Source organism: Phodopus roborovskii, unplaced genomic scaffold, assembly GCF_943737965.1.
Source record: "Phodopus roborovskii unplaced genomic scaffold, PHOROB, whole genome shotgun sequence".
NCBI classification, from domain to species: Eukaryota; Metazoa; Chordata; class Mammalia; order Rodentia; family Cricetidae; genus Phodopus; species Phodopus roborovskii.
Genome location: NW_026126407.1, coordinates 51,538,516 through 51,554,587, shown reverse-complemented (window position 1 = coordinate 51,554,587; position 16,072 = coordinate 51,538,516). Strand labels below are relative to the sequence as shown.

The window sequence follows — 16,072 nt, the reverse complement described above, 5'->3', positions numbered from 1 at the left end:
CCAGGTAAGCCCTTCAGCCAGGGGGCTCGCCAGGCCCGACGTGTATGATGAGCGCAGCCTTGTCGTGTTCTGGCACAGGAGGACTGGGAGTCCCGGTTCTGGCTACCCAATGCGCAGCCTCTGCAGTACCAGGCGGCGGGGGCGGTGACCAGCGGGGACCTAGGGAACGCGCCTGAAGCCCCGCCCGCAAGGTAAGCGCCACCTTCCCGGGGAGCGGCAGTCAAGAGAGTGGCGGGCGATCACCCCGCCCTATCCCAGTAGTGACTAGAACCCGCGGCCCTCCTCACTAGGGGCTCTGCGCGCCGCTGCTGCCTTTCACCTGAGCCCGCCGCCCACTTTCGGTGCGCGCCGGACCTGTCGCCCGTCCCAGGTCCCTCTGTCCCAAGCGCCACCATGCACTCGCTCTTCAGGAAGAGAAACAAAGGCAAATACAGCCCAACGGTGCAGACCCGGAGGTGAGGGGGCACCCTGGGCTGGAATGCGGGAGACACGGAGCTGAGCCAGGGATGCGTGGGGACGCCGGGCAGAGGTCCCTCCGGAGCTGGGACGTTCCGCCCTGGTGGGAACAGTGAGGGGCAGTAAGAGACACGAGGGCCTCTAGAGCCCCAGAGTGCGCTACTTGGGGGTCTAGATGGTGGGTCTTGAGTAGGGAGTACAAGGCACTGACTGTACCCCAAGCTGTAGAGTTGTCCTGAGCCTGGAATCTCGGTTGTGAAGCGTTGTGTGGTTACTCTGAGACTTAAAGAAGATAAGCTGGGTGTAGGGTGCTCCCCTGAGGGACTTGTAGACTGAGCAGGTGCGGCTGGCGTTGGGCTGAGAGGGATGGTGGCTCCAAGGCCACCTGTCCTAACTCTCCCCAGCTGTACCTGCCTGCTTTCGCTGGAGCACTGAAAAGACGCGGTGGGTGCAGGGACCACGGGGACCCAGGCTCTCTAGAGTCCAGGCTCGGCCCGACTGGGTGGGGACCGGCCTCTTTCTCGCTGCATGATTTCTGAGGGGTGTGGCTCCCGGCGCTCCCACCCCCCCAACCCCGAAACTGGCCGCGTCTGCGATCCCTGGGTTCCCAGGGCCGCCCGAGAAGCGAATGACATGTCTTGATGCGTCTGGATGGAGAAGCAACCCACGTCGGTTTTGATAAGCCTAATGTATTCATTCGCTTAATAACCGGTTTGGGGGAGACTGGTGGAGTTGCTGAGATCGAGGGAGTGGGTGGGACTCGTGCCTCTGCCTTGATACCTCACTAGGGGAAGTGGGGGGTGGTCCCCCAAAGGACTTTAGGCAGATGAGAAGTAATAAATGTTACAGCTCACCTGGCTAAGGGATGCTACACCTCGCTGTCCTCCTCCATTAGCCCATGAGCAGGTCCTCCCCGCTCCCCCGACTCGGTGTGAAGGCAAGAGGAGAGGGAGGCTCTGGGCCCCGAGTTTCCCCACTGGCTGTCTCTGAGACAGGTGCCATGGGCACTGCAGCCAGGAGTGTGGACCTCAGCGTCTTCTGCTTTCAGAAACACTGCTGCCCGGTGGTCCCACTCAAAGAGCTGTTTGAAGCTCAGGCTAATTTCTTCCTTTGTTCTGAGGTCCCCTCCCCTCTCCTGCCCTCCCTCATCAACCCTGTCTTTCACAACTCCAGACACTGGGCCAGGCCCTTCATACTGTTCCTCTGTGGCTGATCCAGCTGGCTGTCAGACTCAGCTGGGGTCCCATCCAGTCCTTGTGCTGCTCTCTTGAGTATTGCACAATTGGATGGATACTCCATGCCAGTCCCACAAGGGGTCAGGCCCCTGTGGTCCTCAACAAAAAAAGAGTCACAGATCCCAGGACCTGGTCCAAGTCCCACCCTCATACTCCCAGCCCTCCAGCCCTGAAGGCTTGGGCTGGGACCTAACAGCAAAGCCAAGCCATCAAGGGAAGGAAGGAAGGAAGAGCTCCATCTTTTCCAGCTGCAGGGGCTCTGAGAGCCGGTGGTTAAGTACAGGAGTCCTGCCCTCTTCCTGGCCTAGGCAGTCCCACTTTGCCCTTGGCTGGCAGCCTTGGCATGGACCTCAGCTCAGAGGTCTCTTGCTCCATGACAGGGTGAAGCCTCCTTTGGGCTCCCATAGTGGTCACCCAGGCCTGAGTCCTCAGGGACCAGATACACTTCTCTTCATGGTCTCCTAGCCTAGGGTGCCCTCTGTTTGTTCCCACCCCTTGCTGGAGGACTAGCTCCTGACAAAACTGTGGGGTAGAGCCACTTTGTGACTACTCAGTCTCACGCACGCGCGTGCATGCGTGCATGTGTGATTTTCCTTATTTTTGGAAATATGGCCTGGCCTTGAACTCCATCCTCCTGCCTCAGCCTCCCCAGAGCTGGAACTATAAGAATCACTGTAACATTGGATGGTGCCCAGCCAGCCCTGTAGCAAGCACAACGATGGTGGTGGTATATATGTTCCTTATCATGGGCTGGCAAACTTCGGATGCTAGCCATAGGCAACCCCCCCCCAAGTCATTCCCTCACTCTGAGTTCTCTGTGGCTCCTCTGATGTTGTTTGAGGGAGAGAGCAGTCTTGGGGGAAACTGGGTAGGAACTCAGGTCCAGGGAGCAAAAGGCTTCCTGCTTATCCTAGTTTTGCTATACAGGTGGGAAGCCCTGGACCTCAGTTTCCCTGCCTTCAAGGATCAGGGTGATCAACCTTTGGCCTGTGAAGGGCAGGAGAAAAAATTCTCAGCATGTCAGAAGTACCCAGGCAAGAATTATTAGTGTCTTCCCAAGCTCAGGGGACCCAGCAAGCCTGAGGGAACTTTCCACCCAGGCATCCAAGGAGTTGAACAACACAAATCTCTGCCAAGGGACAAAGAGGCACTCCCCCTGTTTGTGTGCCTTTTAGCAGCTGACAGGGTTGAGGGGTGCTAGGCAGGGTGTGAACCCCGCTGCTCCTGTCGCCCTGGTTCCTAATGACAGGTGTGGAAGTTGGTGTTCACACCTGAACTAATGACAGGGCCAGGCTTGGTGGTACAGGTCACTGAGGATAGCATCCAGGCTAACAGGGAAGTTCTGGAGGGTGCATGCTCCCACTCTCCTGGTTGTGCATCTTAGTGGGGATTCTTGACTTTTCTGAGGCACCATCTCACCTGGAATGGGGATAACAGTGTCTGCCTGTTAGTACTGACTAAGGATGAAGGGAAATAACCCAGAGATAAGGGCGAGATGTACCTACTATACCCAGGAACAAGCCATGACATTCCCAGTGGGTGGAGCAAAGCTGAGGGAGGCCTTGACCACTCCCTACACTCAGTTGCTGGCGTCATACTAGGGAGATAAGACGAGGTTAAGCTTAAACACAGGTATGACCATGTGACTGTTGGATTGATGGGGCCAGGAGGACACAGCATCGTTTTAGCCAGACAGGCCTGCAGCTCACCCACTCTGATTTCTGGAGTTGTGTACATGAGGTTGTCAGGTCAGAGGACATCCAGGTCAGGGAGGACTTCCTGAGAAAGATGTCTGAGTGGAGCACTTAAGATCATCTGGCTTTTGGGTCAGACAAAAACTTGACTTCAATGAGCCGTCTCTGTGAGTTCCGGGCCAGCCCAGTCTACATAGAGAGACCTTGTCTAAAAAGTTAAATAGAACTGATCTCACAGCTCCACTTCCAGTCATGTGCCCACCCCCATCCTGCCTGAATATCATGCTCTCTCCCAGGGCTTGACTGCCCTTCTCGGCCCCATCCAGTCTTCAGAAGAAGGCTGTGTTAGTTACTCATTGCTGTGGCAAAATACCAGCGAAAGCCACTAAAGGAGGGGAGGGTTTCCTTCAGCTCACAGTTCTGGGATACAGCCTGTCACAATGGGGAAGTATGGTGGCAGGAGAGTGAGGCAGCTGGTCACCCTGCACCCTCAGTGTGCAAAAAAGGATGAATGCCGGTCCCGAGCTCACTTTGTTCTTTTTCTTTAGTCTGAGACCACAGCTCATGGGTTGGTGCTGTCAGCATTTAGGGTGGGTCTTTGCACCTCAACTAACCTAATCTGGACACTCTCTGGGAGACATGCCTGGAAGTTTGTCTCCAAAATGAGTCTAGATCTTATCAAGTTGGCAGTCAAGAATAGCATCATAAATGGCTCCGCCCCAATGGGATCCTGTATATCGAGAGGGGACTGACAAGAGGCATGTTTTGGGGCACCCTGACCATCTTGGTGGCTAAGAGCAGTGTTTGATGTTCATTAGGCTGTGATACGGTAATGTGTCATTCTGACTGCATGCCCACAGATGAGCTGGGTTCCACTTCCCAGAGGTGAACACTGAGGATAAATGTAAAGGTAACACCCTAGGCTCTCACAAATGGCCTATGCTGGGGCCCAGTTCCTGAGGAAGAGTCCTACCCCCATCCCTGAGGCTGGAGGCAGCCTGTCCAGGGACTCTCAAGCCAGATGGCAGCTACTATGCCCTCCCCCATTGTTCTTAGGGATAGGGTTGGAGAAATTTTGTTTAGGAAGGGTTTCAACTTACTATGTAACCCAAGGAAGCTTTGAACTCACTATATATCCAAGTCTGGATTCAAACTTATTCTGTAGCCCAGGCTGACCCCAATTAACTATGTAGCCCAGATAAGTTTTGAACAGATGACAGTTCTACTGCCTAAGCTCCCCATGTGTTGGGATTGCCTTCATGAGCCTCCCGCTCTGGTCTGGCTGCTCTCTTCTCTGCAGACAATGACAGATGAAGAGATCTGGGACAGAGCTAGGCTCAGCCTGTGCGCAGGCATTGTCACTGGCCAGCCTTGGGGGGAGGGGGGAAGCTTGGGAAGCTCAGCTCAGTCAACACCCTATAAGTGTTAGTTAACACCGAAAGCTGAGGGGCTGGGGACCAGGCACTCCCAGGGTATAGCAATCCCCTGTAGGCAGTGTGGGACCTCGCTGGGGCTGCTGGGGCTGTCTGTGCCCTCCTGCCTGCCTCAGCATGTCCTGGCAGCAGAAGAGGAACTGGCCTCCAGGCTTTGTTCTTTCTGCTTTTGTAGTCTTGGCCTCCTAAGCCTGAGAGGGCTCCTGCTACCCAAGTTCTCCCTTAAATGGCTCCTCACTCACGCTGCCTCCAGAACTCACAGCCCTTTGGCATTCCTGTTCTAACCCAGGGGTTCATCTCCCTGCTGCAGACATGGCCACTGCTGCGCATGATGACAATGCCCACACTGCTTAACTTTACTTTTTGTTCTGGGACACTGGCAAATGCCACCCTGCACTGCCTGAGTGCCTGTCCTGTCTCCATGCTGCTCTGAACCACAAGGCCTTTGGCCAGACTGTGCCTCCTGCCTAAAGTACCCTTTCCCCTTCTCTGTTGCTTCTTCTCCCCAATTTACTTTGGTTCTCAGGGAAGCCACCCCCCCCCACGCACACCCCCCACAGCCTTTCTACTGAGACACACCCATCCTCCCAGCCCATTGTCTCACCTAAGTCAGTGTTATCTTAGGGTCATTTGGGTTTGTGTGGTATCCGACAGGACCATGAATGAAAGAATGGGGGCAGCTATTAGATCAGAGGCTGGGGAATGGAGAAGGTAAGTAGATGGATGGGGTAGTTCTCTCTAGAAAAGGGAATACTAGGGCTTGATGGGTGTGTCCCCACCCCCATGCAGTCTCTGTCCTGGACTAGGGAGGAGGCAGAGTAAACAACATGTAACAATGAAGGGTACTGGGTACCGAAACATAGGAAGGAGGAGGGGTGGGGGAGGGGATGGGAGGTGATCTAAGCAGAGCCCAAGGGCAGGCAGGAGATGGACTGATAATTTCAGAGGGGATTTGACAAGGTGCATTGTACCCTAAGGGGGTCATCTGAGTAGGTAAAGCAAGTGATGAAAGGTGAGAAACATAAGTAGGTTTCTAAAATGCACAAAGAGCAACTGGGTGTGGTGATTGATGCAGGCCTGCAATCCCAGCACTGGGGAGGCTGAGGCAGGAGACTGACTTCAGGGACAATCTAGGCACTTTATTTCAAAACAAGACAAAAGTAACTAACAACAGCAATGAAAATGAAAAAAGAAAAAAAAAAACACAAAGCAATTTTATTGATAACTAATGTTTGGAATTAGATGAACAGATGTATTAAAAATATAAATGAGGTGGCTGGAGAGATGGCCCAGCAGTTAAGAACACATGTTACTTTTACAGAAGACCTGGGTTTGTTCTTAATACCACATGGTAGTTCACAACCTTCTTCAACTCAGTCCCAGGGGGTCCAACGCCCTTTTCTGATGTGTGTATAGACAGACACAGAGGCAAAACGCCCATAAGAATAATAAATATGTAAAAATAAAAATAAAGTTATATATTTCTGAAAGGGGGGATGGATAGGTGATATAAATGGCCTTCAATTTCTTTTTAAAGAAAACCTGAAGTGAAAATGGCCATGGAAGGACATCCACTTAGTCCTAGTGGCAGATAGGGGTGACCAATCCTTTTTGGTACTATTCTGCTGGCTCAACTGTGCCATGATGATTTACCTCTCAGAGTGGCATTCTAATGCTCAGAGGCACCCTGGTTAGCTTGAGCCCTGTAAATACCCATGGAATCTTCAAGATTGGCTTCATCATCCCAAGTGACTTGACCTCTGTGTACAATGAGAACCAGACTCCCAGAGGCCATAAGGTGGGCGGCCTTCCCTGGGCAGAAACAGTTTAGGCCTTAAAAATAGAGCAGGAATTACTACCCCAGCAACCACCCAGTGTAGGATTTACTTCCCCAGTATTAATAACTGGGTGTGGGGGAATTTATTGTGTAATTACTACCAAAGTTTCTAGTAGGGAAAGTATCAGCCAGTTGGCTAATCAATCTGGCATTTGTTGAACACCACCTATATGTGGCTTTCTCTTAAGATTGTCTCCCAGTGGAGACTTGTAATTGTTCTTCATCCATGTTGCTCAGCTTTAACAGTTTCTGTGCTTCAGTTCCTTGTTCTCAGACCTGGCTGTATTTCAGAATACCCTGAGGAGACCTACCAGGATATATCTCACCTCAGACTAGTGAAGTCTGAACCTTCTGAGCAGTCAGGAGTAACCACAGCAGTGATGCTGATGTCATGCTTGGCCCTGCCTTTCAGGGGTGTGTAGATTATACTTCCCCTTTCAGTGGCAGCTCCCTGGAATGCCACCTTCTGTTCCTTTATGCTCATCGTTCTTGTAACACTTAGTTTCAGGTGTGTCTTAAAATGTCATACAGGTCAGGCCTGGTGGTGCACACCTTTTTGTCTTGATTTTTTGAGACAGGGGTTCTCTTCATAGCCCTGGCTGTCCTGAAACTCACTCTGTAGGCCATGATGGCCTCAGACTCACAGAGATCCACCTGCCTCTGCCTCCAGAGTGTTGGAATTGAAAGCATACTCCACTGCAGGTGGTGATGCACACCCAATTCTTGAAAGGTAGAGTCAGGTTGATCTCTGTGAGTTCCAGGCCAGCCTGGGAGGGCTATCTATCCTATCTATCTATCTATCTATCTATCTATCTATCTATCTATCTATCTATCTTTGTACAGACATCTCATGTAGCCCAAGATGGCCTTAAACTTGCTATGTAGCTAAGGATCACATTGGACTCCTGATCCTCCTTCCTCCATTTCCCAAATATTGAATTTACAACAATGAGTCATCATGCCCAAGTTATGAGGTACTGGGGATTAAACCCATGCTTTGTGTGTGCCAGACAATCACTCTGCTAACTTGAACTAGATCCTCAGTCCCTTAATTATAGAGTTTAACTCACTTATATCTATTGTAGTGACCAATGTGTTTGGATCCACTCTGTTGTTTTGCTGTTTATAGTGCTTCTGTCTTTTATTTATTTGTTCTTTTCTCGTTTTTATTGGATTGAGCTAAATTTTCTACAGTTAAATTTAGAATAAGAGCATCTGTAATCCTAACACTCAGGAGGCTGAAACAGGAGGACTGCAAGTTCAATATCAGCCTGGTCTGAATGGGACTAATGAGGCTGAAAATACCCTGGCCTAGGCAATCGTCCTAATTATAATCACTGGGTGTTTTCTTAGCCCTCCTATTAACCTATAAAGTTTAGAACAATAAAGATTTACTCATCTTTAGGGTGGGTCCATCTATAACCCTTAATTCCGTGCTTGTATAAGCTTGGGGCTTGGGATATAGGCATTTAATGGCATGTCTACAGCTCATATCTCCAGGGGCTTATGGTCAAAGTCCTGTCCCCAAGGTCTGTGACAGGGGAAGGGATATGGCAAGGAGTAGAGGAGCAGGAGTGAGATGTATGTCTATGGCATACCTGTTGGGCTGCTGTAATTCTCAGTATAGACATTGACTGACTAGTCTAAAAAAAATACCACGAAGCAATTCTACTGATCCCTCTGGGCACAGATGTACAACTGTTAAGAGAATCACAAGGCCCCCACCACATCAGTCCGCTCTAAAGCTCGGCATTCTACCTCCATGGGAGACAATGTCACCCATCTTGGCAGGTGGCCTGAGGGTCAGAGAGGGAGCCTGTGTCATCACTGGGTGGGGAGTGCGGCCCATGTTCCTGCCATGCTGGTTCCTAGCACTTGAAAGTCCTGTTCAGAGGAACAGGTGGGGAGTCCCTTGTGGTCACTTCTAAAAGAATGACTCAGCCTCAGTTTACCACCACTGATTGTTACCTTACCTGTTACCTGGGATTAATTGTACTGACAAAGATGCCAACAAGATGTCAATTACTTTGTCACTCTTGGTAGTGAATGCCTCACCCTTTTTGTCCCTGGTGTCTCTTGTCACTTTGTCTGGGGTGGGTGGGGTTTAATATTGATGTCCCCTTGGACTAGGGAGGTTGTTTTGAAACCCAGCTGCTTACATCAAATCCTGATACCACACTTTCTTAGCTATGTGATCTTGGACAGGTTTCTAAAGTTTGCAAAGCCTCAGATAACTTCATCTGGAAAAAGGTGTAGGAGTGTAGCAGTGTAGCAGTGTAGGAGTGTAGCAGTGTAGGAGTGTAGCAGTGTAAGAGTGTAGGAGTGTAGGAGTGTAGCAGTGTAACAGTGTAGGGATGTAGGAGTGTAGGGATGTAGGAGTGTAGGAGTGTAGGATTGTGGCAGTGTAAGAGTGTAGCAGTGTAGGATTGTAGCAGTGTAGCAGTGTAGGAGTGTAGCAGTGTAGGAGTGTAGGGATGTAGGAGTGTAGGGATGTAGGAGTGTAGCAGTGTAACAGTGTAGGATTGTAGCAGTGTAGGAGTGTAGCAGTGTAGCAGTGTAGCAGTGTAGGATTGTGGCAGTGTAGCAGTGTAGGAGTGTAACAGTGTAACAGTATAGGATTGTAGCAGTGTAGCAGTGTAGGAGTGTAGCAGTGTAGCAGTGTAGCAGTGTAGGATTGTGGCAGTGTAGGAATGCAGGAGTGTAGGAATGCAGGAGTGTAGGAGTTGCTGATGTTTTATAGAGTACCTGCTCAGTTTAATGCTGCTAATGGAGTCCCAAACACATGCAAGGCCTGGAATTAAAGACCATTGGAAAGTAGTGTATGGTGGTCCACCCCTGCAATTCCAATGACAGGGAGGTGGAGGCAAGAGGATCGTCAGCTAAAGGCCAATCTGAGCTGCATAAAGAGATCCTGTCTCAAAAACAAAACAACACACACACACATTCAAATAAAACAAAACTCAAAAGAGGGCTGAGGAGAGGGCTCCATCGGAAAATGTCTTACAAGTGTGAGTACCTGAGTTCAATCCTGGAACACAGGTAAAAAGCTGGATGTGGTATCAGGCACCCATTGTTCCAGTGATAGTGAGTGTAACGTCGAAGCATGCTGGCCACCTCACCTGGACTACTTAGTAAAGGACCAGGCTATACGTGAGCCTGCTTCAACAGTTGAGGTTGTCCTCTGACCTCCACATGGACATACAGGCACACCCACAAACATGTCCACTCTTACACACACACACCCTGAATGAAATGTAATAAGAAAGGAAAGAAAAGAGCCCTGCCCCAGTAACTTAAAGTGCTACCCTTCACAGGTCCTTAGATTTATTTATTTACTTTTTGAGACAGACTTTAGAGCCTGTCCTGTAGACCAGGCTGGCCTCAAACTCACAAAAATCCACCTGCCTTTGCCTCTACCTCCTGGGTGCTGGGATTAAAGTCTTGCACCACCACCACCCCAGGTCCTTAGGTTTTAATAAATAAAAATTATGACACATGAAAAGGCTGAGCAATCAGCCCCTTGTGCATGCTCTGTGTTTAATTCCTGACATTCCAGTCACGTTCCGAGTCACTGTGTAGAGGAGACCAGGTTGGGGGTGCTACCACACCCAAGTCAGCCTGTATCAAACCTGATGCCCCAGGAGCCAGTGAGCCCATCCCTGGTTCCAGTGACCAGTAAGACCCAGAATGGCAGGTGGGACCTAGAATATGCAGTAGCTGTGGCCTGCAGGAGGCTCTGGGGAGGTGAGCAGTTCCCAGGAAGGGATGGGTGTACATTCCCACGTTCCAGGCATTCCTGCTCAGACAGTTCCCCATCTGCACACACCCAACACTCACCAAGACCAAATTAACCCCAAAAGGGAGGAACTGAGACAGGACCAAGGCCTGGTGCATAGGGACTGATTCAGGCCTGGAGAGTCAGATATCTATGGCAAGAATGGAGTGCCAAATACCCAAGGCCCTACCTCTACACAAGGACGAGAGCAAAGATGTGCTGGGCAGGCAGGGACAGCTGGGGAGGGGTGGTGGCAGAGACCTGGCCTCTCTAGGGTCACTAGGGAGCAACTGACTCTCAGAATGTCTGCTCTTGGGGAAAGGATTTCTCTCAGTCTGGGAACAAGCCAAGTCCCCCATCTCCACCCTGTGTCCTGGGGGCCCAAGACGCTGCAGCTGGTATCCAGAACATCATCTTACACTGGCCCTCTTTACTCATACCAGGGCTCAGATAGGCATGGCTGAAGCTCTGGATCATCTGGGAGTCAGGTTTCAAGGAGCTGGAGGCAAAGGCCTGGCCAGTGTGCGTGTGTTAAGGTGGAGTGGGTGTCAGGGAGTAAATGCCGACTTTATCAAGTATCCATAGGTACCAGACCCTGAGTGAGGCAGATGGATGCACCTACTGCTCGACTGCTTCACCCTAATGCTATACACAGAACCTCCTGGAGTCACCCCCGCCCCATCATGCTGCATGACTTCCATGTCAGACTTGGGAGACTTCATATGAAAGAGTGGCCCCTGATGGTACAGTCCTATCCTAGCTATTCCCATGCCATGGGAAAACTAAGGCTCACTGACAATGTAATAAGAAGGGAGGAACCCAAGCGTTTAACGAACAGCTCTGCTCCCCACCCCTGACTGTGGAAAAGGACAAATGACCCTGCATAAAATAACAGTTGGTCAGGGGTCCAGCATGATGGGAGTCAGGGTCTCTCAAAGACACCTATATCCCTTCCTAGAGTGCTTGTGTGTGGGTATGCCCGGTGGATGTCCCTGTTCCTGGCTCCTCTGATGGGTGTCTGCTGGGCTTGACCATTGAGCTGTCCTTGCCATGCTGTGAAATCACATAGCACAGGGCTTAAATTCCAATTTCCCGCTTTGTGGGGACTATCACTGTGTCCCCAGCATAAAGCAGGCCAGGCTGTAGCTACTGAACTAACAGCCACACCTAACTGGCCAGAACCAGTCTGTGGCTCCCTGCCCCGCCCCCTAGGTTGCTCTGCTCCAAATACATCCTAGGGACACAATGAGATACCTGTTCCTGTTTCGGTCCCCAGGAAGCTCTTGTCAGGTCCTCATGTTCTCAGACCCAGCCCTGGTTATGCCTATTTGTCCCCATTGCCTGTGTTTGCCTGCGTTTTAGGGTTACTATTGCTATGATGGGACACTATGACTAAAGCAACTGGGGGAGCAAAAGGTTTATTCAGCTTATACCTCCACATCAGACTCCTTCATGAAGGAAATCAGGGAAGGAGTTTGGAGGCAGGAGCTGATGCAGGGGCCATGGAGGGATGTTGCTTGCTGGCTTGCTCCATGTGACTTGCCCAGCCTGCTTTCTTACAGACCCCAGGACCACCAACTTAGGACCCACAATAGCCTGGGTCCTCCCCTATCAATCACTAATTTAAAAAATGTCCTATAGGCTTGCCTACAGCCTGATCTTATAGAGGCATTTTCTTAATTGAAGTCCCCTCCTTTCTCACGGCTTAACTAGTCAGAACAAGCTCCAAGGAGGCACCAGCAGCCAGCCTGACCCCACTCCATCCTAGGAGAAGGAAGAGGGACATGAGAGGGCTTCACTGGACTTGCAAGACTCTTTCAGCTGTCAGTCCCAATCCACAGTTAGGCCTGGGCTGAAAGGGCCATTTCTGGGGCCTGCGAAGTTTGCTCCTTCACATTCAATGGAGTGTGAGCCAAGGCTGTGAGGTGGCATTTCTCAGGCCTCAGCATGGCTCCCCAACTGCTTTAAGTAGATGTCTGATGGGCCTCACTGAGCCCTCCTCAGTTTGCTGGAAAACCCAGAAATATAGAAGGAACCATGTCCCTTTAAGGGAAATGGAGATTTGTTCTATTTCTCCAGCATCCTCCTTAATGTCACTGTCTTCCCAGGCCCCTGGTGGCATCAGGTTCCCAGGGTCCTTTGTTCTTTTCTGTCTGCTGTAAAGGAAGTCCCTCTGTCTTTGTGTTTGGGGGCCTTTGCCCATTTGGGCATATATGTGGGATGTAGACCATAGGGTCACTGAGAAGGAGCCCCAGAAGTGACATGGTATTGTCTTCGGTGACAAGTAACAGGTGTCAGGTCCCCTGCTAAGTACCATCTTGGCCTTGCCGAACCTGCATCAGCATGTCAGCAATCAGCCACCCCCCCCCCCAAGAGGAGGAAGGTCTGTCTGCAAAGCCACACAGTATGGTGGCAGTATCAGTCACAGTTCCATTTTTAATGCCAACCCTAGAGGGAGGGATACTGCAGAGAGCTAGTGACCCCAGGGGCATTATTACTGCTGAGGTGCCAGGCCACCCGTGTGCATTCCTGGAGCACACTGGTGTTCCTGTGTGGTCAGATAAATAGTAGTACTGCGCTGAGGAGCATAAATGATCACAGATCCTCTTTTAGATGCCAGTCTGAACCCCCAGCTCAGTCCTTGAGTCCCATAAATGTCTTTGGAAGTCAGTTTGGATGTCAGATGTAGCTTTTAACTAGGCAACAGGATGTACTAATCCCATTGTAGGGATGATGAAACAGGGTCATGGGATAAACAATTCACTTGGCATGGTGATACAGGTCTGTCACCACAGCTACCAGGGAAACTGAGGCAGAGGGTTCAAACGTTCAAGCCTTGCCTGAGTGCAGAGTGAGTTCAAGGCCAGCCAGTACAACTTTGACCTTGTCTTCCAATAACTAAAAAGAAGGTTGGGGGCTGTCGCTCAGGGGTGGAGCACTTTCCTAGCATGTATAAGGCTCTGGGTTCAATCCTCAGTACAAAAAGAATAGAACCATTTTTGGTTGGTGCAGCCAGGATCTGAACCCTATCTGGTTCCAGATGCAGGTCTTTCCCCTCCACAGCTGTCCTCCTGTGTGGTGCCTTTATTTCCAAAATGGCCTGGGCAATGGGCAGATGGAGTTGATGGCTGAGACACCTTCAAATGACAATGTGCGCTGGCTGTCCTGACGGCTCACACCCTACTAACTTCTGGGCATGGAAGTGAGGCTGGGCATGCCCTTTTAGTGGGGTCCTTACTAGTCCTGAGCTCTTCTGGGGATGAATGGGTGGGAGTGCTTCAGTTTCCCTGTTCCAACCAGGTGGCTGCCAACTGTGGGTGGGACAACTGGGGTGAGGGAGGTGGGAAGGGCTGTATCTCAGCCTCCATTGAGGCCATCAAGAGTAGCTGCCCAGTGTGGTTCATCAGTGAGATTAAAAGCCCAACCTGCCAGGCCTGTTCCTATGCCCCTCCCTGTGGCTCCCACTCCCACATTCCTGTGCTGCTGGCATGGAACTCTGCAGCTCTCACAGTGACACACGTGGCCATTGCTCTCTTACTCAAGCCCCAAACCCAAAGAGCAAAAGCACAGAGTGTTCCAGCCCTAACTCTCAGCACTTTTCTATAAAGCAGAATAAATAATGCTGACCTGGAGAGATGGTTCAGCAGTTGAGAACACTGACTGCTCTTTCAGAGGACCTGGCTTGGCATCCCAGTACAACACAGAAGCTCACAACTATCTAGTAACTCCAGTTCTGGAGGATGCAGTGCCCTCTTTTGGTCCCCATTGGACACACACATACATACAGGCAAAACACATATACACATAAATTGTTTTTAAATTACAATAAATGATGCCACTTAATTTTAGAGGGCAGCAGGATTCCTGAACGGTGCCATGTGTACAAGGGCCCTGTTCAGCACTGGGCTGGTGACAGTTCACTCTGGAAGCATTCACTGACATCTTCCGGGTGACTGGGGTTGCCTGTCCCTGAGAAGCCAGGCCAGAAGTCAGACTGGGGTATGTAGCAATTTGGGCCTAGCATGACATAACTGCCTTGTGCTGTCATGCCTGCTGTCTCTGCTGGCCACTGGCCAGGTGGCTCTGCTCCTTAGGGTTGTCAGGGCCACTGATGACTCCTCCAGCTTCTGCTATTCAGCTTCACCAGTCCTAAGGTCACCTCATGGGAGAATAGGTAGCACAAGAGGGTGTCTCCTAAGAAGACCTGAGTGAGCTTGGCTAAGTAGCTGGAGGAGTGTTTGCACCAATCATAGCCTCTCATGCGCAAATAAAGGTGGTGTTTGCACCAATCACAGCAATCCCCATGCTAGGCCCTGCAGGAAGTGTTTTCTCTCTACCTGGGTAGACAAGGTCAGCTCCAGTTCATTGAAGCTTTCATAGCAAAAGATGGCATGCAAACCTTCAGGGTGGAGCGTTTGGCTTTGATCAATGAGTGATTTTCTAAAGGTGTGTACTATGGAGTGTTCTAGTTGGCTGGGACTGGCATGAGGGCAGTTCCTCTGGCTATTTGACTGACAGTATTTTTTGTTCAAAGCAGCAAGCCAGAGTTCAACAATTGCCAGCTAAGGGAGTCACATGGCACCATTCCCCAAACCTTGGCTTATTTGTAGGAAAAGTAAACACCAGCCATGCTGACAATATAAACTTAACTTACTACTATCACTAATAGTGACACCGACAGATTTTGACAATGCTAAACACCAGCCGATCACCCCAGGTAGAAGTGGGTACCTTCACCTGTGTCAGCCCCAGCCTCAGAGAGAAGGGTCCCTTGGTCCCAGTGGTTTAAAGCCAAACCTGGACAACAGAGACCCTGTCTCACCCCTACCACATATCCTTAGCCACTGTACACAGACTTTAGTTTATATTGCAGGAGTAGATTCCTGGGCCTTGTGCACTGAGCCATACCCCAGACTCACTCTAACTATTCTTGTTGTTATTTATCTGTTGTTGATTTTTTTTTCTAAGACACGGTCTCACACTGTATAATTTCCTTTGTAACCCAGGCTGACTTTGAACTTGCAATAATCCCCCTGCTTCAGCTGCTGAGAACAGATGTGTGTCACTATGCCCAGCCAGCCATCTCTTTAGAAAGAATTTTTTGAGACAAAATACACTAACTCTGCAACTAACTTACTCAGGGGACGCAACTGGCAGGTTTAGTGTGTTCATAGATGTGTATAGCAACGACATAAGTAATTCTAGAACATTTTATCATTCCCAACTCCCAATGCCATCCACCATCATCCTTAGCATTCCTGAACCCTCTCCCAACCTCATCTGCTCTGCTTTCTACTCCTGGGGACACATCCATGTGTCCCTTCACATCTGGCATCTTGCCCTAAGTGTCCTTCCCATTCCCAGGTTCATCCTTATTGTAGCAGGTGTCAGAGCTTCCCTTGTATTGTGTTTGAGCCATGTAGATGGGCTACATTTTACTTATCTGCTCAGTGATTGATAGACATTTGTGTTGTTTCAGATTCTCATCTGTTTTCAATCATGTTGGGTAGACAGAAGCATCATTTTCTCTCTCTTAGGTTTAGATCCAGAAGTGAGGATACATTGGGCTGAATGGTGAGTCTACGTTCAGCTATTGGTTTATTTCCCTATTTGTTTGTTTTGAGACGAGATCTCTCAATGTA

General features: G+C 50.2%; 1 protein-coding gene across 2 annotated transcripts in view; it reads left to right on the top strand.

Moving 5' to 3' along the window:
* Positions 1-306: 306 nt before the first annotated feature.
* The window catches only part of Ppl (periplakin), a 48,306-nt gene continuing 32,540 nt past the window's right edge, over positions 307-16,072 (top strand). For both annotated transcript variants that reach the window (XM_051181350.1, XM_051181349.1), the window contains exon 1: positions 307-455. In XM_051181350.1, coding sequence (XP_051037307.1) covers positions 394-455 — 62 coding nt within the window. In that variant the 5' untranslated portion in view covers positions 307-393. The remainder of the gene's footprint in view (positions 456-16,072) is intronic.